The 24,254-nt window shown below is 33.9% G+C and overlaps 1 protein-coding gene across 1 annotated transcript in view; it reads right to left on the minus strand.

Moving 5' to 3' along the window:
- Positions 1 to 24,254, minus strand: part of LOC114328224 (alpha-2C adrenergic receptor-like) — a 98,480-nt gene that overhangs the window by 68,759 nt on the left and 5,467 nt on the right. The window contains exon 2 of the mRNA XM_050653121.1: positions 20,894 to 21,156. Within this exon, the coding sequence (XP_050509078.1) occupies positions 20,894 to 21,156 (263 nt within the window). The remainder of the gene's footprint in view (positions 1 to 20,893; positions 21,157 to 24,254) is intronic.

The raw sequence follows: 24,254 nt of genomic DNA on the forward strand, positions 1-24,254 counted from the left end.
TTTTATGAATTTTAAAAGTTTTTTACTAAATAAAATTTTTATTTTGAGAAAATCTAATTTGATAAATTAATTTCATCTTGTTGAACATTTTTGAAGTATACAATGATCGATAAACCGGTGCCAAGGAGCCAACATACCGTATATGTAGAGCCATACTAATGGTATATCATATTACATCTTCTTATTACTTTATTACACGCAGGAAAGCTAATGGAAAAAGTCACCTTCGCTTGATTTATGAGCGTGGCTTTTAAAAAGAATGGGACTATTATGAATTACTTTTTTATTTTTTATTACGGAACGCCATCTGCTAAATTTCGTAACCAAAATACAAAATTGTGTGATGTGATGAAGTAAACTGAAATATATATTTTTATTATATAAAATGGAAATTTTATATTTCACAAATAATTAAAAAATCTAAATCTTCTTTTGGTATTTCTATTTTTTCTGCTAATTGAGTGAGTGTTTTCTTCGCTTGTTCGATCCTTGATATAATTTCGTTTTTTGGTTTGCACTGGCTATTGACATTTGCTCATTTGGTATCATCAGCATACGTGATGTTGTCTATGCTAGCACCGTTAACTTTGATTCTACCTTGGATCCAGTTCCATGCTTCTCTGAATATAGACTCAGAATACAGATTAAATAATAGTGGTCATAAGATACAGCCCTGTTATAATCCATGTCGGATTCTTATGTCTTCAAATATTTGTGCTCTAGTTCAATTGATGCCGCTTGGTACCAAGTTCTATATAGTTCCATACAGTTTTGAGAAAATTTGCAGGTCTTGTACGTCAGTTCCAGTTCTCAGAATTTTGATCATCTTTTGATGGTTAGCACAGTCAAACGCTTTTAGATAATCAACAAAACATGCATATAGGCTGAAGAACACTGAAGAATCTACAGGGAGAAAAGTTGTATATAGAATCAGATTTAAGAAGAAAAGAAAGGGAAATACAAGCAAAAATTAGGAAAATTGCAAAAGAAAAAAAAGACAAAGGTAATATTACGAAGATAGGATATATGAAACTGGAAATTAATGGGAAGGAGTGGAAATGGGACCATAATAATTAGAAAATTATACAAATTTACAGAAATATCGGGGAAATGACTCCAAAAAAGCAATAGAAAATAATGAGACCGGACACACAACAATGACGACCAAGGCAATGAATGGGAAAAGCGATAGGGAAAAAGATGATGCACAGGTAAACAAGGATGACAATAAGAAGAAGGGGAAGCTAGATTGCAGAAAAAAGGAGAGATAAAAATGGGAACATGGAATGTGAGAAGCATCAATGGAAAAGAGGAAGAACTGGTAGAAGAAATGATAATACAAAAAATAGAAATACTAGGAATAATGGAAACGAAGATGAAAGGAAAAGGTTTTAAGAATATACACAAAGGATATTGGTTACTTTGTGATAACATAACACATGAAAAACACATGATATACTACAAAACCGTCTATTTTCTGTATTTCTAACGATGTCATGAACATTAAAAAAATGTTCACAGAACATATAACTACAATACGATTCCGATGTATACTCACATGTTTACGTCGTCCTCCATACAGAGTGTCTCAAACCTAACATAAGAAAGATATTTTTTTTCTTCCACCCGGTATAAGTACAAAAAGTAGTTTGAGTAACCCTTTTCACAACTGTGTAGATAATAAAGAAAACTCTAAAATAATAAGAAAAAATAGCGGAATTCATTAATCTGTTCATGAAAAAATCAACTAAGAAAATGAGCATAATTTTCTATGTCCCTAACCCTACACTCGTAGTTTTTATTATTGAATTGTTGTATTGGATATGCGATATAGTATTGACCGAATTGATAAGTCCAAAATTTCTTCTTCTAAATTGGCTCATATATGTATTACATTTTAAAGGAGCCTGTAAATAGGATCCGTTCTCTTAAGCATTCACCTATTTAAAAATTTTGCCACGAAGCAGATCATGTAATCAATTTAGGGTAACAAAAAAGCCTTTAGATTGAATAGAAGTGGAGGTTTTATTATTTACGAACGAAGAGTTTAGAGTAAATGGGGAATGAAACATTCCTTGAAAGAATGGAAACAAGTCGTGAATGACAAAAGGACGATAAAGACTTGAGGTCGAGGATTTCCAGCGATGCCATGATCAGATAAAGAAACTCTGTTTAAATTGTTGGCAAGAATTAATACGGAGACATTCTTAAATAAAATCGTGTCGTTGTAGGTTGAAAAAGATAAAGTAGGGTCGATTTTTTGTTACGCGATAGACGTAAGTCAGGATTGTCTAGACAATGGAAAAACGTTATAATAAATGATATTATTTTTCATAATTTATAAAACAGAATATATGATCAGTTATGTGGGTTCTTGTAGTACGAGATTCCACTGCAGAATGACTACGTTCATACACTGCGAAAAAAAAAACATACTACGTTCATACACTCCCAAAATTAACGCATAATTTAAACATTTTAATTTCACTTGAAATGAAAAAATTTTTGTTTGCTCTTTTGTGCATTAAAGTTGCTTTTACAATATCTGAATTTAAAAACTTTTCTTTGTTGAGAGAATATGTATTGAAATACTATTATTGCACATGTGATCTAAATAAGCTAACATCATAAATAACTGACTGAATTGAAACTGAAAGTTCAAGAAAGAACTGCGAGTAGTACCGAGTCTTGCTTCTTCTGATATTTATTACTTCTTGACGACGATCTCTTATACTGAGAATTACCGTACTTATTTCTTCTTGATCAATTTGATCCTAAATTTCAACTAACCTCAAAAACAGTTCATCTAATGTGTTTGATGCATTAGATAGTTGTCGTAGCCATCTGCCTATAACGTTCCGTCAGTAATGTTCCGTTTAAGGTCAGTACTTCTCGCAGGCCAATCCAGGGCAAGAATTCCAACCTCCTGACAATATTGCTGCACAATTCTTGCCATGTGTGGCCGGGCATTATCTTGCATTAGCATGAAATGATCCCCAATAAATAGTGCATCTGGCACGACATGCTCTTCTAAAATGTCTGTAATATACCTCTTTGATGTAAGTCGCCCGCGATCTATTCTAATTAACCCCGTACGAGCCTGCAAATTAATCCCACCCCACACCATTACCGAGCCGTCACCATACTGTACGCAACACTGTGCCTAGAGTTCCCCAGGCCTTCTGTACACTGTGTTCCGCCTGCCATCAGAAAAATGACAGTACCTGAATATATTTATTCCTTCCGAAACAACATGTTCACGAGCAAAATGCAATTTTTGCTTTCTATGGTCTCTGTTCAATAATGGGCCAGTGGATGTCCTTCCAAGGCGTAGGTAGTTTTCGATAAGTCTTTTTGTTATCGTATTTTGAATGATTCTAAAGTTGTGTTATCCAAAAATTCATTTTGTAGAGAAGTACTGGTAAAAGACCTTTGTCTCAATGTATGAAGTGTCAAAACCCGATCTTGATTAGGAGTTAGAGTGAACCCTTCTACGGCTTTCACCGGGTCTACTCGAGTTCATTCATTCATTCATTCATTCATTAAGCATCACAATCCGTAGGGATTATAGCTAACGCCATGGTGTTTAAAATCCTATTCTTGGGTGAGCTGGATTAGTCCTCTGTCATTTTATAGCTTGCTGTGTGTCTTTGCTGTTCTCGTGACTTTTTTCCAGTTCTTCCGGTCCTTGCACTGAACTTTCCAGTCTTTCACATACAGTGCTTTTATGTCTTCTTCAACATCATCCAGCCATCTTTTTCTGGGTCTTCCTCCACACCTGGGCCATAGTGAAGTCCAGTTAGTTATCCTTGTATATGACTTATCCATTCTTAACGAAGCGATTTTAGGTATCTGACTACGTTTTCTCTTTTTAATTCTTCTTCAAATTCGGCATTTGTTTTCACTCGTATTTCTTCCTCTTTTGTTACATTGTCGCCCAGTATTGTTCTCATTATTTTTCTTTTAAATTTCAGAAGGCTATTTTCTTCTTTCTTGTTAATCATTGTTGTTTCCATCCCATATGTAACAACAGGTCTTATTAAGGTCTTAAATAGGTTCATCTTGGTTCTCTTGCTCAGGGTCTTGCTTCTCAGCAGATTTCTATTCATTTCATATGCTTTTCTGTCTTTCAGAATTCTTTCCTATGTTCTCTTTCTTCCAGTTTTCCCTATTGTTGCTCCCAGGTAGGTAAAGGTGGATACAGTTTCAAATTTATGGTTCTGTGTTATTAGATATTTCTGATTTGTTGTGTCGTCCTTCGCTGGCGTCATGTATTTTGTTTTGTGCTGGTTTATATGTAGCCCTATCCTCTTCGCTTCTTATCTAGTCTTTCAACGGCATTTATAAGTGTCATCTTCGTCTTCGCTATTATGACTAGATCGTCTGCATATGCTACTAGTTGAAGTTGATCTGTAATAATGTTCTTGTTTGCAAAGTTTGTCCTCCTTATTATTACTTCCAACATCAGGTTAAATAGTGTCGGTGAGATAAAGTCACCTTGCGTCACGCCTTTGTTTATATTGATTTCGTTAGAAGTAGTTCCGTTGAAGCTGATCTTTGCTGTGGTGTTCTTTAGGCTCACTGTTAGCATATTATGTCTTAATTTTTCTGGGATTCCAAGAATCTCTAGCTAGAGTTTCTCCAAGATTCTTTAGCTCTTCTCGAGTTACTTGCTGTAAAACAAAAACGTGTTAACCCTCTTGAAATGGTTGACTGAGTGAGCTTAAAACGTTCAACGAGTTCTACTTGACTGTATCCTTCTACACGAAGAGTAACGGTTCTAATACAGTCACTTTCTGACAAGTTTCGATTTTTTTGCTGCTGATGGTTCATTTCAAAGGAGAAAACACTTATTAAACTTGAAAAATGCTTTTAAACTTTCATCACAACCTATTCTAACCCAACTAAATTCGAATTAAAATGAAGCACAAGTAGCACGTTTTTAATTTTTTTGTAAGAAATGGTAAAAACATCAGCGTTTTTTACCGTTCTTTCGATAAACTTTACAATATACCGGAGGTATACAATAACACCGATATTATCACAAAAATCCAAACATTAAAATTATTTCATTTACCAGGGTTTTTAAAATTATGCGTTAATGTTTTGCGGACAGTGTATTTATGTTAGTTAATTAAAATTACATTTTTATATAAATTTAAGACAAAAAGAATACATTGATAACAGGGTGCTAGTCAAAATGTGGCAGCAAATAGTTTTAATTAAATCAATAGTTTTCATTTTTAAAACAAAATTTCGTTCATGACGTAGATTTTTTTATCAAAACAGAATTTCGTTCATGACGTAGATACAATTTTTTTTTTCAATACGACGATTTAGGGTTGCCTGTGAAAAACTATCCACAAAGTACGGTTTCCAGCTGCTAAAAACGTGAGGTATCACAGATATAAGAAAAGAGAGCTTGCGCGCAACATCACTGGTTTGACAAGATGACTGCTTTGACAACATTCGCCATCAAACCTTGCCAACCTTGTCAAACAAGCGGCATTGCACGCTAGCTCTCTTTCACTTTATCTCTGATACTACGCGTTTTTAACAGCAGAAACCCTAATTTGCAGCGATTTTTTCACAGGCAATCGTATATCATCGTATTAAAAAAGTAGCTTTAATTTGATATAAAAAAGACATGCATCTACATCATGAACGGATTTTTTAAATGAATTACTATTAATAATTTCTAATTAAAACTATTTGCGACTACTTTAAGACTGGCAATATGTTATCAGTGTATTCTCCTACTCTTAAATTCATGTAAAAAAATATGATTTTAATTAACTTATTTTTTCTATTAAATTAATGAGGATGAGCCAAAGTTTATACAGAACAGCTTATACAGAACAGGTCCCGTGCTAAATATTTGAATATAATAAAGAGACAAGTAAATATATACTAAAGAGAAACATCACGAGCAGGACACCCTCAAAAAAGCGCTTAGTTTCCGAGATACTGACCACGGAGGGCTGAATGGCTAATTTTATTCATACAGTATATATTCGAGGGTGCTGAAAACGAAAATGAAGTTTATTTTGAATTTTATGTGGGGGAACATTGTCAAAATCGGAATTTTAACCTAAAAATAAAAAAAATGAAATCACGTTTTTTGCGTTTACCTCGCTACAACTCTGTTCTATTTTAATATTTTTTTTCTGAAATTTTCACAGTATATAGCCCTAACATTTGTGAAGGCAACGGTACCTGCTTCAAGCTTTTATTCTTATCCTAAGAAATGTTATAAATTTTTCAAAGAAAAAGGTGCGGATTTGTGCCTTGCAAAGTTTAATCGCAAAAGTTGTGTGACGAAGTTTAAAATTTACCTTCTTAATCAAGTTTATGTTAAAGTAGAGAGTACGAAGAAGTTTTCTGGTAAGTTTTAAAACAAAATGTTGAATAGAAAAAAATAGTGCAACTTTTAATGTCGACATTAGAAATCCCCAATATAACGCTTATATTTTGAGATACTGACCATGGGTGGTGTATGGCTAATTTTGGTCTTAGATTATGTTTTTGACCGTGATTAAAACGAAAATGAAATTCACTTTAAATTTTAGGTGAGGGAATATTGTCAAAATTGCAATTGTGTTTAGCTCACGTTTTTTTTTGCGTTTAGCTCGCTACAACTCTGGTCTATTTTAATATTTTTATCTAAGTCTTGTACACTATATTTGTTGCTCACTTTTTTGAAGACAACGGTAGTGTTTTAAGATTTTAGTCTTATTCTAGTAAAAGTTATGAATTTTTTGAAGTACAAGGTACAGATTCTTGAATTGCAAAGTTTAATCGCAAGAGTTAAGAGGAGAGTTAAGAAAAAGGTGCGGATTTGTGCCTTGCAAAGTTTAATCGCAAAAGTTGTGTGACGAAGTTTAAAATTTACCTTCTTAATCAAGTTTATGTTAAAGTGGAGAGTACGAAGAAGTTTTCTGGTAAGTTTTAAAACAAAATGTTGAATAGAAAAAAAATAGTGCAACTTTTAATGTCGACATTAGAAATCCCCAATATAACGCTTATATTTTGAGATACTGACCATGGGTGGTGTATGGCTAATTTTGGTCTTAGATTATGTTTTTGACCGTGATTAAATCGAAAATGAAATTCACTTTAAATTTTAGGTGAGGGTATATTGTCAAAATTGCAATTGTGTTTAGCTCACGTTTTTTTGCGTTTAGCTCGCTACAACTCTGGTCTATTTTAATATTTTTATCTAAGTCTTGTACACTATATGTTGCTCACTTTTTTGAAGACAACGGTACTCTTTTAAGATTTTAGTCATATTCTAGTAGAAGTTATGAATTTTTGAAGTACAAGGTACAGATTCTTGAATTGCAAAGTTTAATCGCAAGAGTTAAGAGGCAAAAATCAAAATTTATCTTATTAATTACGTTTATGTTAAAACATAGAGTACAAAGAAGTTTTCTGGAAAGTTTTAGTTACAAATGTTTAATAAAACAAAAATTTCGCCACTTTAAATATAGACGTTATACGTCCCCAAAATAGCGCTTATTTTTCGACATACTGACCATGGGAGGTGAATGGCTAATTTTGGTCTTATTTTATGTTTCCGATGGTAATGAAAATGAAAAAGAGGTTTATTTTGAATTTTATGCGACGGAACATTGTCAAATCGCAATTTTAACCTAAAAATGAAAAAAAAAAGTGAAGTCACGAATTTTAACGTTTAAATCGCTACAACTCTGTTCCATTTTAATATCTTTTTTCTAAAATTTCTACGGCATATATTTCTTACCTTTGTGAAGACTATGAAAGTAGCTGTAGTCTTTCAGTTTTTTTTTTGTAAAAGTTTGTCTTCAAAAAGTGAGTGATATATAGGGTAGAAACTTTAGAAAAAAATGTTAAAACGGACCAGAGTTGTAGCGGTAGCGAGCTAAACGCAAAAAACGTGATTTTTTTTTTTTGTTTAGGGTTCAATTACAATTTTGACAATATTCTCCCACCTAAAATTTAAAATAAATTTTATTTTCGTTTTCATCACGGTCAAAAACATAATCTAAGACCAAAATTAGCCATTCTCCACCCATGGTCAGTACCTCGAAAAATAAGCGTTATATTGGGCATTTCTAATGTCGATATTTAAACTTGCACAATTTTTTTCTATAAAGCATTTTGATCTAAAACTTTCCAGAAAAATTTTTTTGTACCCTTTGTTTTAACACAAACGTAATTAAAAAGCTAAATTTTAAACTTTGTCGCACAACTTTTGCAATTAAACTTTGCAATGCACAAATCCGCACCTTTTCCTTTAAAAAATTCATAACCTTTATCAGGATAAGAATAAAAGCTTGAAACAGGTACCGTTGTCTTTAGAAATATTAGAGCTACATATTGTAAAAATTTTAGAAAAAAATATTAAAACGGAAGAGAGTTGTAGCGATGTAAACGCAAAAAAAGTGATTTCATTTTTTTTATTTTTAGTTTAAAATTGCGATTTTGACAATGTTCCTTCACATAAAATTCAAAATAAACCTCACTTTCGTTTTCAGCACCCTAGAAAATATAAAGTATGAATAAACTTAGCCCTCCGTGGTCAGTATTTCGAAAACTAAGCGCTTTTTTGAAGGTGTCCCGCCCGGGTTTATTACTAAAAAGAAATGCATAATAATAAAGTGATTTGCTCTATGGCTGTTTATCCGAATATCAAAACGGAATCCTCTTTATCCAAACCTGTTTAATCTGCATTTATGTAACGATTTTCTGTTTTGTGAAAATACCACTTTATGCTCACTAAAATCTAAATGCACCCATAAAGCAAACCGTTCGGTGGCCGCTGAAAAATTATTTTTATTTGTGATTTCATGTTTGATAGATAAACGTGGCAGGTTGCGTCGACAAATTGATGCGGATGGTTTCGAATAGACGCTACATATTTACGATGAGGCAAGGCGTACAGATTTCGAAAAATGTTTTAATGCAAATCGAATGGCAAAAAATTGCTTTCAGATATCAATTTAAAGTACAGACATTTATTCGCTGCGATATCAATGGTCTTTAAATCAGATTTAGTTCACAACATTGGAGTGTAAGTGATTTTTGATATACACAGGATGTTTAAACTTGATGGGAAATATTGTTTCGCATTTGTCCTTTAATTTTACGATTAAAAACCACGTGTGCTATGAAAATCTGTGATATATGTGGTATTATTCAGAAAAATATTATTAAATTGTTTGTCATAATCCAGATTTTAAGAATAGAACAGAACGGGGTTAGAGAAGAAGATTCTATCTCACATAAAGTATTGACTTTTTTAGCTCTAGAAGATCTGTTTCGAACTTTAAAATGGACAAATCAAGAAGTAACGAAGGCGAAAACTTGAACCATCTGAGATTTGCCGACAATGTAGTGCTATTATTATTTATTTAGAGTATGGCTATATCGCAATTTTTTTAGATACATAAAGATAACAATACATTATAAATAACAATTAATTTTTATAAACGAAAATTTAGTCTAATAATAAAACACTGAAAACGTTTGTTTTCTCTGCTTCCACAGAATTTATTATAACTAAGTGACTACAGCGGTTTCGGCAGAGTGCCTTTCTCAAGTGATATACTCGAAAATTCAGTCATTGGTCGTATAGTTATTTAGTCAATCGTCTCATTGGTCGCTACTAAAAAATCGGACCGATTGCCACTGTACGATCTGATGGGGCATTCCTCCACCAAATGCTTAATCGTTTGTCTTTCAGCACCGTAATTGCAATTTGGAGAAGGTATTTTCCCCATCTAAAAAGTGAATCAGTGCATCTACCATGATGTTGTATTAATAGCAGAAGATAGAAACAAATTGTAGAAACTGCTATTAGAATTAAATTGTACAAAGTTTGGTAAATCTAGCAAATACTAAATATCTACCAAACGAATCTCTAGATATATGTAACTTAGGATATAACACTAATATATAAAAGGAAAGGTTATGTCGTATATTTATACTTACGGCAAAAAATGATGAAGTTCTAGTATGAGCAGCATTTGGAACATTCCAAACAGTATTTAAATCAAACTTACCAAATGCTTTAATGGCAAACATTTTCGGGGAGTGCTCAACATTAAGCTCAGAAACCGTAAATCCAACGAAGGAATAAAAAGACGGCCAAAAGTATATAATCCAGGTGGACTGATGATATCAAGCGAATGAATGCATAAAAAAAGAAATTGAAGGCACTCGTGGGAGTGCCGACAGAAGTGAAAACTTCTTATAGTATATAAATTACGAACTTAATGCTTTCTCACCATTCAAAACGAAGTGCTATATCTATATCATATACGCGATGTGTATGCCCTATGCTATTTATGTATACATACTCGTAATTTATATACGTACAAAATGTATTTTAGAGAAGTGATGACGTTCCCTAACTTAATACTTTTCCCTATCAAAAAGTGCGCAACGTCCCTCAAGAAATTTTTACTTCAAATATTTATTTCGTCGGAGCGATGATGGTCGCGATGACGGACGCTAATTTAATACTTTTTCCATCCAAAAAGTGCACAACGTCCCCAAAGAAATTTTCAATTCAAAAATTTATTTCGTCGAAGCGATGACGGTCGCTAATTTAATACTTTTTCCCCATCCAAAAAGTTCACATCATCCGCGTCCCTCAAGAAGTTTTCACTTTAAATATTTATTTCGTCGAAGCGATGATGGTAGCGATGACGGTCGCTAATTTAATACTTTTCCCATCCAAAAAGTGCACAACGTCCCTAAAGAAATTTTCACTTTAAAAATTTATTTCGTCCAAGCGATGACGGTCGCTAATTCAATACTTTTTTCCCATCCAAAAAGTGCACAACGTACCTCAAGGAGTTTTTACTTCAAATATTTATTTCGTCGAAGCGATGACAGTCGCGATGACGGTCCCTAATTCAATCCTTTTTCCCGTCCAAAAAATGCACAACGTCCTTAAAGAAATTTTCACTTCAAAATTTTATTTCGTCGAAGCGATGACGGTCGCTAATATAATACTTTTTTCCATCCAAAAAGTGCACAACGTACCTAAAGAAGTTTTCACTTCAAAAATGTATTTCGTCGAAGCTATGACGGTCGCTAATTTAATAATTTTTCCTCATCCAAAAAGTGCACAACGTCCCTCAAGAAGTTTGCACTTCAAAAACCAATTTCATCGAAACGATGACGGTTGCGATGACGGTCGCTAATTTTATACTTTTTTCCATCCAAAAAGTGCACAATGTCCCTAAATAAGTTTTCACTTCAAATATTTATTTCGTTGAAGAGATGACGGTCGCTAGTTTATTACTTTTTCCCATCCGACAAGTGCACAATGTCCCTAAAGAAATTTTCACTTCAAAAATGAACAGAAATGTTTGAACATACCTACGGGAGGACTTAGGTGTGTTCACCTTACAACCGACCAGGAATGGAATAGCTGTTGATGATTATCCTACATTTGATATCTGAGTTCATTCACGAATATTTTTTATTCAAGATACTTATGTCCTTATGTCTTCCTACTCCTCTACGACCCTCTATTTTGCATTTAATTATCAGTTGTAATATTTTATATCGATTTCCCCTCACTATATGCCCAGGTAAGACATTTTCCAGTGTTTAACAGTCTTTAGCAGTTCTTTATCTTTGTTGACCCTTCTTAGTACTTCTTCATTAGTTTTTCTTGCTGTTTAAGATAGTTATAGCATCCGTCTATAAATCCACATATCCAATGCTTCAATTCTGTTCATGATCGATACTTTTAGCGTCCACACTTCTGTACCATACAAAAGTATAGACCAAACATAGCACTTAACCATTCTTTCTTTGTTCTAAATTGAGATGATTATTGCAACGAAATGACTTCATTTACATAAAAGTTATTTTAGTCATTACTATTCTACGTTTTATTTATATTTCTGGATCTAGCTGGTCCGTTATCACAGTTCCTAAATATGTAATTTTGTAAACTTTCTCAACTTGGATTCTATTTAATTGACTGAGATAAACCATATATTGTGCACTAGTGGCCGGAAATTATCTGAGATAAAAATAAAATATTGATGAAATAATGATGATGAAAACTGTCAAAATTTAAACATTTGATGATGGATATGGCACGCAACTATATTTTGAACCGAAATTCATTATATCAGGATGCAACACCAATAAACCATAATTATTTCAATTCAGTCTACTTGTAAAGCCTCTTTGACAAGGACTAGATTCCGAAACATCAGGTGTCAGAGGCAAGAGACTCGAATTGAATCAAAACGAAAACGATTATTTTCTTTTTTGTCATACCTTACTCGGTTTTAGAGTAAAAAATGACCAAAATTCAATAAAGTAATCTGCGACGCATTATTGGAGTGTTCTCCTAGCTGCGCCGTTTGGTACTGCCGGAATAGGACGTTTCGATGCCGCCGGTTCATTGCCGGCCGTTTCGATGCCGCCGGTTCATCGCCAGTCCATTTCATCGCCGTCATATCTCGCATTTCCTAGAATTCCTAATTAATACTAAAAATAACTAATAACTGTAACTGTCGAAAATTCGGAAATATATCAGATAGCGATTAATTGACTGGCGATGAATCGGCCGGCATCGGCATCGAACTGGCGGCATCGAAACGGCGGCGATGAAACGTCCTAGACCCGGTACTACTGTACCTCGGTTAACATATTTCTGGACTCGTGGTCGAAATTATTTTTCACTCATTTCATAATTATTTTATATTCTTACAAGAAATCCTCTTTGAGCTCTATTTAATTTTTCTAAATAAAAAAAAATGCAGAAAAATTAAATAGATCTCAGAGAGGATTTCTTGTAAGAATGACGGGAGCATTTAGAACAACTGAAACACAGGCACTAACAGTTTTAACTGCAATGCATTTAGAAACACAAAAAAGAGCATGTAATTATTGGCTAAAAAAAGAAAAATATGAAAAAATAATACAAATAATAGGCTTAGATATAAGAAATAAAAGAGAATTAAAAGAAATAATAAATAGAAAAAGACAAAATGGGTTAGAAAATTATCAAAGTTGGTATAATAGTGTATTATATAGTGCTTAATCCGATTTTGGGATCAAACTGTAAGTTAGATCATCTTTATTACTATTTTTTAATCAACAAACAGTAAACAACGGTTATAAATACCAGTAACGAGGTAATTAAGTAGCTTAATTACTAATGAACCTGTCCAAGCACAAGGGCCGTAATCAGGCAACATAGGCCCAATATGCAGGAAATTTCAGAGGAGAGATCTTCTGAACTTCAAAATTCTCAAGATGTCATTAATCCATCCAATCAATCAAAATTATATTCAACCGCTCTGACTCAACCTAACAAAAAATTCGCAAGCAAAAACCAAGCCATTTTATTCAATTCACTTCCAAATACAAAAATTGAAGATTATTTAAATGCCATAGCAACTAAAGTCGATCCCAATAAAATTCTCGCCATTTCCAGGATTGTAAATGATCGTATTTGCGTATATTTTACTACTGAAGAAACAGTCACCGAATTTTTAAGAACAGATAATGGAACAATAGTAATCAATCAGGAACGTATCCAAGCCAGGAAGTTAGTCACACCAAGCGAAAAACTGATAATTTCTAATGTCCCCCCATCAATACCTCACAGTATTATAGAGACTCAACTACAAAATTTTGCAATTCATCAAATAACTCCATTGGATTTTCTAAGAATAGGTACCAGGTACAACTAACTCTTTATTTAAGCATATCTTGAGTTTCCGACGCTATACTTACATTTCTCCTAAAAATCTGGAAAATATTCCTGAGTCTATATTAATTAACTATGAACAAATCAATTATCGAATTTATTTTTCACTTGAAAAACAGTCTTGTTACATTTGTAAAGAACAAGGTCATCTAGCCTCTCAGTGCAAAAAAAATACAAACACTCAAACATCTATCGAAAATTCATCACCTACTGCTCAACCAAATTATATCCAAAATTGCCACCCTATCATAAGAGATGCTCAGCCAACTATCCATCCTTCACAATCTTCGCAACAATCCACCAGTCCACAATCAAAAGAAACAACCAATACTTCTCTATTTGAGTCAAATCCCATTCAAACACCTATCCAGCCAGATAATGTTGAAATGAATAATCACAGCCAAAATCAACCTCCTACACCCTCTGACACTCAATCGTGTAAACGAGCGGTGTCAGAAATAACGTCTCCTTCAACATCAGTAGACCAGAACCCATTTAAAGAACCTTTGCGTAAATCTAAGAAAGCAAAAACTATTCCTGAAGATAATAAGACTTTAGCAGAAGATCTTATTAAATGCACTAGTTCTTTTTTCCAAGATAATTCTGACAACGGATATTTAACCCAGGAAGAACTAATTGATTTCTTTGAAAATGCATACGGCTCTGCAGATCCTCTCAGCATTGCAAGAACGTATACAGAAGATATCGAAGGACTACTCAATTTTTTAACTAAAATCCATCCAGCATTAACTCCCAAGTATCTGAAAAGTCGCTGTACAAGATTAAAAACTAAGATTAATAAACAGCTATTATTATCCGCTTTCTCTACTGATCACAGTGAATACAGCAGCGACGCCTCTGCTGAAATTTAATACAACATTCAACTGTATACTGCAATGGAACCTAAATGGGTATTACACCCATTTAGAAGAACTTAAATTAATTATAGCTAAGTTTAAACCATCTGTAATATGCCTACAAGAAACCCACTTCAAAGAAGATAACTGTCATAATTTAAGAAACTATACTCCGTACTATAAGAACAGAATAACTGCTAGCCATGCTAGTGGGGAGTAGTAATATATGTCCATAACTCATTTAATACCGAAGTAATACGTTTAAGAACTGAGTTGGAGGCAACAGCAGTATCTATAAAAGGCCCCCACAAAGTCAATATATGTAATATTTATTTTCCTCCGAACTTAGACCCGTCCATAAAAGAAATAACTGAACTCTTCAATCAAATTCCAGAACCGCGTATTATATTAGGCGATTTTAATGCCCACAATATACTTTGGGGAGGTAAAAAAACAGATTCCTTGGGACGTAAAATCGAACAAATTGTTACAGATTCTAATATGAATATCCTTAACGATGGAAGAATCACAAGGTTCAATATTTCCACCGGCAATGGATCCCCAATAGATTTATCCCTCTGTGACCCTGTCTTACAACCAACTCTGTCGTGGGATGTGACATCCCATTTGCATGGAAGCGATCATTTTCCTATCCTAATTACGAACAATAACCATATCTCCTCATCAATTCCATCCAATAAATGGTGTCTGAAAAATGCAGATTGGTCTCTATATTCCTCTTTAATTTCACAAAAAATTTCTCAGTTGGTTCAGCCCTTTGATACAGACATTGATATTAACTCCAAAGTACTCCATCTCGTACAGTTTTTAACGTCAATAGCTCACGAGTCCATAGGTTATTCAAAATTTCCAAAAAAACGTGCTCCAGTCCCGTGGTGGAATTCCCACTGCGAAGCAGCAATTAAAGAGCCAAAAAAGGCGTTTTATAAATTAAGAAGGCACCCAACTTTAAATAACCAGCTAGAATTCAAAAGATTAAGGGCGTATTGTAGATACACCTTAAAGAAGAGTAAGAGAGAAGCCTGGAAAAATTATGTATCATCTTTAAATTCATCTACCCCGACTTCTGAGGTTTGGCAAATGATAAGCAGAATGTACGGGAAAAAATCATTTAACACCATTCATTACCTAGAACATCATAACCATATTTATTCAACTAAGCAAGAAATAGCCTCCGTACTAGCAAACGTATACCAACAACATAGCAGTGACGAAAATCTATCTACAAGTTTCCTAGCCCATAAAAATAAATTTAATAATGCATGTATAAATCTTGATGACCACAATAATTTACCTCTAAATGCCATATTTACGATGGATGAACTGTTAGAAACTTTAAACAAAGTTAAAGACACTAGCCCAGGGCCTGACAACATCCCTACGACATTTTTAAAAGCTATGCCAACGGAAGGAAAACAATATCTTTTGGATCTTTATAATTTCATTTGGACAAATAATGTTTTCCCCATTGATTGGTACGATTCCATTATTGTACCAGTTCTTAAACAGGGCAAGAATAAATCGGACCCAGAGTCTTACCGACCAATCTCCCTAACATCTAATATGTGCAAAGTACTTGAAAAAATGGCAAGCAACCGACTAATGTGGTACCTAGAAGATCGACAGCTACTTAGCCCTATACAAAGTGGATTTAGAAAGTCCAGATCTACATTAGACAACATAGTGGATATTGAATCTGTAATTCATGAGTCATTTGGATGTGGTCAAGAATGTCTGGCTGTATTTTTTGATATAACGCGTGCATATGATACAATCTGGAGATCAGATATCATAAGAATCCTGTCAAGTTGGTCGATTAAAGGAAATATTATCAAGTTTATTAATAATTTTTTATATAGGCGAAACTTCAAAGTTCGAATAGACAACTTTCTTTCAGACTCTAAAATCCAATTAAACGGTATTCCTCAAGGGTCTACTCTTAGTGTTGCACTTTTCCTTATTGCCATCAATGACATCGCTAAGTCACTTAGCCCATTAGTCAAAGCCCGTCTATTTGCTGATGATCTTGTTATATTCTGTCGTGGTAAAAATATATCAACAATGACGACCCATATACAGCAAGCCATTTACAAACTAGAGAATTGGTCGAATACTACTGGCCTAGAATTTTCACCCACTAAAACGAAAGCAATGATCTTCAGTAAAACTCCAAAGAAACAAGTAAATCCACCGAAACTCTTCCTAAAAAATTTACCAATAAAGTATTCAGAATCGATCAACTTCTTGGGAGTAAAACTGGATAGCCGACTATCTTGGCAAGACCACATCCACTCTCTCCGTCTGTCAGTTCAAAACGGCCTTAACTTAATGAAAAGTATCTCTCATAAACAATGGGGTGCCGATTTCCAAACTCTTATGACTGTATACAAAACCCTAATTCGTTCAAAACTAGATTATGCTGCTGTTGCCTACAACTCAGCCAAAGGTTCACTATTGAAAGTGCTAGACACAGTTCATAATTCAGCAATTAGAATTGCACTGGGAGCACACTACACAAGCTCAGTTGAGTGTATGTATGTTGAATCAGGCGAACCATCCCTTCAACTCAGGAGAGAATACCTTAGCCTCATGTATGCCTTAAGAGTATCAACTAACCCACATGTACCTGTTTATAAAAACACATTTACAGATAGATTTCCATCGACATTTAATTGTGGGAAAAGATTGGATCCTCCGTTTTATCATCGAGTGAGAGCAACGTTACAGAGCTTAGACACAATAATTCCACACACTTACAATACTTTTAAAGTCAGCCAACACATATTACCATGGACAATTGCTCTCCCTGATTGTAATACAAACCTATCTGCATTCAAGAAAGGTGACACACCAGCAAAAATCTTTAATCAGAGATTATTAGAGATATTAAATGGTTTTAATGATCACATCCATATTTATACTGATGCATCCAGATCTGCAAATGGAGTAGGAGCGGCTTTCACAACAGATAACTATAACAGTTCCTACCAGCTCCCTCCCCAAACCTCCATATTCTCAGCTGAACTCTTTGCTATCCTCCAGTCATTAAAGTTTGTTAACACACATGACATCAAATTCTCAATAATCATTAGCGATTCCCTAAGTGCATTAACGGCCTTGAGGCGGGTATACCCCAAACATCCTATCCTCCTCTTAATTAAGGCGGAACTCTTGATATGCCAACAAAATCAAAGATTAGTTCAGTTCCTCTGGGTACCATCACATTGCGAGATAAGTGGAAATGATAAAGCTGACACATTAGCAAAAAATTCGAGTGAGAATCCCTTAACAGACATCATAACTACTTGCGTTCATACTGATCTAAAGCAATATTTTAAAAACAAGATCATGACAAAATGGCAAACAAATTGGAACGAATCAAACTCTACATTAAGAACAATCAAACAAAGTATATCACCGTCGAAACATCCTACAAAGAGAAGAGACCAAGTGCTCATGTCCAGATTGCGACTTGGTCATACGAAGATCACCCACGACTTTTTATTAAAGAAGGAAGCCCCTCCGATGTGTTATGTGTGTGATAGTGAACTAACAGTGCAACATATAATAATAGACTGTCCCCTCTACGTTATAGAACGGCAACATCAACAGTTACCAACTACAATTAAAGATTGTTTAAGTGAAAGTAATTCATGTAAGACTCTTAATTTTTTACGTACTATAGGACTCATTAACCAAATTTAATATACCTAAATTTTGTAATTTGATGTAAATACAGTTCATTGCTAATAACCCTTGTGGTTGAAGCAAATTGTAAATAAAAAAAAAAAAAAAAAAAAAAAAGACAAAATGAATGGGAAAATTCAACAAAATCTAGACCTTTATACAATTTTATACCAATATTAGAAAACATTCCAAATTATTTTAATCCAAAACAAGGTTTAGTACACTTTTTAACAGGACGTGGACCGTACCCAACATATTTGGAAAGATTTAACAAAGATGATGCCTATTTTGAATGTGGAGAACCAAGTACACCAGAACATATAGTGTTACATTGTGAAAATACTATAGAAAATGAAGAACATAGAGAAATGAGAAAAAGATTAGAAAGAATTGAAATAAGAGATATATTACAAAATGAAGAATATTTTGGAATACTAAACAATCTAACAGAAAGAATATCTAAAAAACAACAAGAAATCTATAATAATAGAAGAAGACAAAAAATAATCCAACCCTGATGAAGTTGAGTAAGATAAAGTTAAAATAAATAAAATAAAATATAAATTCAAAAATAGATATTTACAAGTATAATAATAATAATTCAATATAAAATAAATAAATAAAAATAATAATTCAATAAATAATTCATTAAATTAAAAAAAAGACTACCAACTCTCTTCTGAAAATAGAGTCTGTCTTTATAACTTAGAAGGGAGTTGATGGTACCAAAAATATTTTAACAAATGTATATTGTTTATTTAAATTTGTTGAATGTATTTGTTAAATGTAATTAATAGATTATGGAAAATTAGTTAATAAATTGTAAAAATAGATTTAGTAGTTTAGTAAAAAATGTAAAATATAAACAAATATCTGTAATCTCATCAGAAAAAAACGACCTGGATTAGTCACTAGAGGCCAGGTCATATGTATAAACAATAAATAAATAAATAAATAAAAAATAACGGGTATTAAGATACGATATAAAACAGCATTTATTGTTTAAAAATAGAGTGGTTTTTGAGTTATACATAAATAACATATGAAAAATAAATGAAAAAGCCGGTACTTGATAAAGCCTTCACTTTAATATTTCAAGAAACGAGTGCTTCCTAAAATCCTCAACTTCTCAAAGTTTGCTCTTTGATGTAAGTCATTCTCCTGATGTATTCAGGGCCGTATTATTAGCTTCTAGTCTCACTCAAGTTTTGTCGGCAAGGAATCATTTATTAATAGTAGAATGACAGAAATATCAAGCTTATGCTAATAGTAGATAATCTTCAACTTTTACCTATCATAATGAAAAAATAAAAAAAGGTGAACAAAAATAACTTAAATTTTTTGTACAAATTTTGTTTTAGTGGTATAACTTTTGGGCATCATTAAATTGTAGAGTCCGAGAAGTTAGCTACAGCTACAGATATAAGGAAATGAAGGCATGACAGTGTTGCCATGTGTTCTTAGAATAAATCGTATAAGGCATGTGATATATTTTTATTAATTTATTTATTAAAATGGAAAAAATTTACAATGTAGATAAAACAACGAGAAAAACTTTTAAATTTCTGTAATTATGTCGAAATACCAACATTTTAGTATCAATAATAAAGTTAAAAATTGTAAAATAAGTAAAACTCTTCTGCATCTGCAAATCTTAAAGCAGAAGAATTTTACTTGTTTTACATTTTTTAACTTTATTGATACTAAAGTCTTGGTATTTCGACATAATTAGAGAAATTTAAAATTGTTTCTCGTTATTATATCTACATAGTTAATGTTTTCCATCTTAATAAATAAATTAATAAAAATATATAATAGTATTTCTATTTTACTATATACTATAATATAGTTTATTATAGTTCCAGATTTAGCCATACGGCCCACACTCCCTCTAACGGGGAAAATTCACTCATCCCAGATACCTAGGGTATCAAAAGGATTGAGCTCTGGTGGGACTCTTTCCGTGTTATCGAGCCCTAGGTGACTTGGTATGCCGGAGTATCTCCCAAAAATTTTCATATGCATCTGGAAGTCGAGAGTAGCACAGCTTTCTGATATTTTCTATGAGGTTCTTCGGAATGACTCCAGTAGTAGAAAGAATAATAGGTATTTTCTGGGTACTTTCCATTCTCCCTTGTTTCCTTATTTGTATTTTGAGATCTCTATACTTGGCGATATTTTCGTTGTGCTTAACACGAAGATTATTGTTGTTAGGTATCGCCACCTCTATTAATGTTGTTTGTCTCGTAAGTTTATTAACTAGTATGAGATCCGGTATATTGTGCACCACTGTTTGGTCTGTGAGCACAATGCGATCCCAGTATAGCTTGTAGTTGTCATTTTCAAGCATTCTATCAGGGACGTATTGATAATAAGGGAGATGGTCGGTCTGGAGAAGTCCAAGTTTGCTTGCTAGTTTTTGGTGAATAATCTTTCCTACTGAGTCGTGGCGTTCTTTATAATCAGTTCCGACAAACGCCTGGCAGCCCCCGGTAAAATGTTGAACGGATTCCTGGGCTTGACATCCATATCGGCATTTGTCGTTTTGAACTTGAGGATCTTACACAATGTACTTCAGGTAATTTCTAGTTGGAATTACCTGATCCTAAATGGCAAGTAGGAAACCCTCTGTCTCGGAAACACTTTTCCTGATACCAGCCAATAGTTCGACGCTTTATTGACGACGTATTCCTGGTTAACCTCATTGAGATGCCGCCCATGCAGGGGTTTGCCCATCCAGATATTCATTTCTTCTTGCTTAGATAGGTGATTTATGCGCATTTCTTGTTCCTTCAGTTTAAGCGGCGTTGAGTTATCTACTGCGCAGATTGCACGATGTAAATTAGATGTTTCAGCCTGCGCCTGAAAATAAGATCTCAAGTTAGCAACTTGTTTATCTAATTGCTCACCTATATCCATGAGTCCTCTTCCCCCTAGATACCGCGGTAATGTTGTTCTCTCTACTGCACTGCAAGGATGATGTTTTTGTGCCTTTGTGAGAAGTGCTCTTGCTTTCCACTGAAGACTTTCTGTATCCGTTTTTGACCACCTGATAATACCAAATGAGTAGCTAAGCGCGGAAAATGCATATGTATTTAATGCCTTAAATTAATTTTTACTATTGAGATATGACCGATTAAGCTGTCTTACCCTTCGTACAAACTCAGAAGTTAGTTCGGTTTTCATTTGTTTATGATCAATTTTTCGCGCTTGCTTTACACCGACATATTTATACATGTCATTTTCACCCATGGCCTCAATGGTCTGGCCATTTTGCATATCGAAACTACCGGGCTGAACCTGTCCTCTGACTATATTTAAGATACGGCACTTGTCTAGACCGAAGTGCATACTAATATCATTAGAGAAGGTTTCTACAATTTTTAGCATCTGATCTAAGTGTTTTCTAGTGGAAACCATTAATTTTAAATTATCCATATACAACAAAAATGATTAAGCTTCGCTACAACAGTATTATTATTTTTGATGGTAAAGCCTGAATCAGTGGAATTCAGTAGCTGAGATAGTGGGTTCATTGCCAGGCAAAGAGTCCCCCTGGAAAAGCCCCCGGTTAATTGGGATGTCTTCAGCCTCGATATTGTTTTCACCAGGTATTTGGAGGGGCATTTTTGTCTTCCACTCAGTCATTATATACTTTAGAAAGGTCACAATATTATCATCGACTTTTATTTATATATTTTCAATATATCTATAAGCCATTCATGCGGCACTGAATCAAACGCTTTTTTGTAATCAATGAAACCAGTAAAGAGATTTTGTTTTTTGATATATGCCTGCTTAGAAATGACCGAGTCGATAATAAGTTGTTCTTTGCAGCCCATGGAGCCCTTAGCGCATCCTTTTTGTTGAGGCTCTATGATATTATTTAGAGCACAGTGTTGGTAGATACGCCGGGCTACACAGGATGTGACCAATTTGTACAAAGTAGGTAGACAAGTAATTGGGCGGTACTTGGCTGGATCTTGGGTGTTATTTTATCCTTCGGTATTAGATAAGTGGTTCCCTTTGTAAGGAATGATGGTATTTCTTGCGGATTAGAAATAACATAACTAATTAAAATTGACAATCGCTCATGAACACTCCAAAGCTTCTTTAGCCAGAAGTTTTGAACTCCGTCCGGTCCAGGAGATTTCCAGTTGTGAAGCTCTTTGATAGTATTCGAGACTTCTTCAGTGGTGAAGGGTTCATAAGGAATATTATTGTAATGTTGACAGTTGTTCGTCGTGTCTTTAATCCATCCAGCATTGTTGTTATGAGTAGCTGGCGTTGAAAGTTGGTTTCCCCAAAACTCATGAATTTCTTCTTGACTTGAGTATGCTTTATTTTCATTTTCTACAGTGGAATTAAGCTAAGCTTCCTATTAAACGCCTTCTCTGAATGCTCAAAGGGTATATTGTCGCATTTTCGGTTGTTACTGACTTTGTATCTCCTTAGACGGCCTGAATAAATGGAGAGTTTTTGTTTTAATGTGTCCAGGCAATGTGGAGCTGTGTTGTTTTATGGATCATGCTGTGAGTGTCTCGGTGTATTTCGCATTATTTCTTTAGCTCTTCTAATTAGTTTTCTACTCGTTGTTCCTCGAATATATTCTGTTATTTGACCAATATCCCTACGCAATGTTTCAATTTTTCTTTGCAGCCGTTTTTCCCAAGGTGCAATTCTGTCACCAGTTCTTCCGTTGTTAGTACCCCGTCGTGTTCTGATCTTAATGCCCGTTACATTAGCAATTGTTGTCGCTGCACAGTAGATCAGCATATGCAAATATTCTAATGTTTGAGCTTCTACGACATAATTGGGTAGGACTTCGGTGTTCATAATTTGTAACAGCGCACCTAGTTTCTTACAAGAGTTTATTCTTGGTAGCGGTGGTCTGCTAAAAGGGCCAATTTCTCATATCGAATTCAACTCCAGTTTAACCTGAACTTCTAGTAAACGTCAGTTTAAAGTCAAAATCGTCTTTCTCATTTCGTACGTTCAACTGATGGCAGTTTAAACTCGAACGATGCTTCAACGGTGGAATTCGGCCGTTCAAAGATTTCAGAACTCAGTTCGGATGATTTCATGGACTACGCATGCGTTGTATTAACACGAAACGCTGTCATAATATAAATATATCCTATTTTATTATATTAAGCCTAACGATAAACGATAACATTATTTTTGTTTTTATAATATTTATTTATAATTATTAAAATTACTATTTGACTATTGGGACCGTGCAAGTTCGGCAAAGCGACCTCTATTTCTACGCTCTGTACTTTTATTCGCACTTTTAATTATATTGGCCAATTATATTAGTCCTGGTTGCTGGATAATTGTCAAGGTCATAGTCAAAAAAAAATAATAAGAAGAAAAAATAAGATGCAGGTTATGTTTAGCAAACGTAAACCATTGTATGTAGTAAATAAAATCAGTTATTAAAATGCAGTACTGCAAGCAAAATACAATTAATTAAATTTACCTTTATATAATAATTGCATATCATATCAATATTGTGGAGCAATATATAATTTTTCTGCGTCAATGACAGAAGGTATGAAATATACGTCAATTTGACAATTTCAATTGACAATATGAATTATTTAAGATAGTTGCAATATTTCTCCGCGACTCGCGCACGGTCGTTTCTCGTTTCCCTTTCCAAGTACTTGCACACCGCGAATAAATACTTAAATTTAACTTTATTAAAAAACAACATAAAAAAGGTAGTTCAAAGTGGCGACAGTTTTTTACCTTTTGCCATCTATATTGGCATTTTTCGAAAGCTGTAGAACGAGCGCAGACATGAACGTGCAATGAGAAATGCATTCCCAACAAAATCGTACATCACCGGTGAACCTGGTTCAACTGAACCATAGATTACCGCAAGTATGAGAAATCGACCCTTAGGGTCGATTTCTCATACCTGCGTTAATCTATGGTTCAGTTGAACCAGGTTC

The sequence above is a fragment of the Diabrotica virgifera genome, chromosome 6 (assembly GCF_917563875.1).
Source record: "Diabrotica virgifera virgifera chromosome 6, PGI_DIABVI_V3a".
NCBI lineage: Eukaryota > Metazoa > Arthropoda > Insecta > Coleoptera > Chrysomelidae > Diabrotica > Diabrotica virgifera.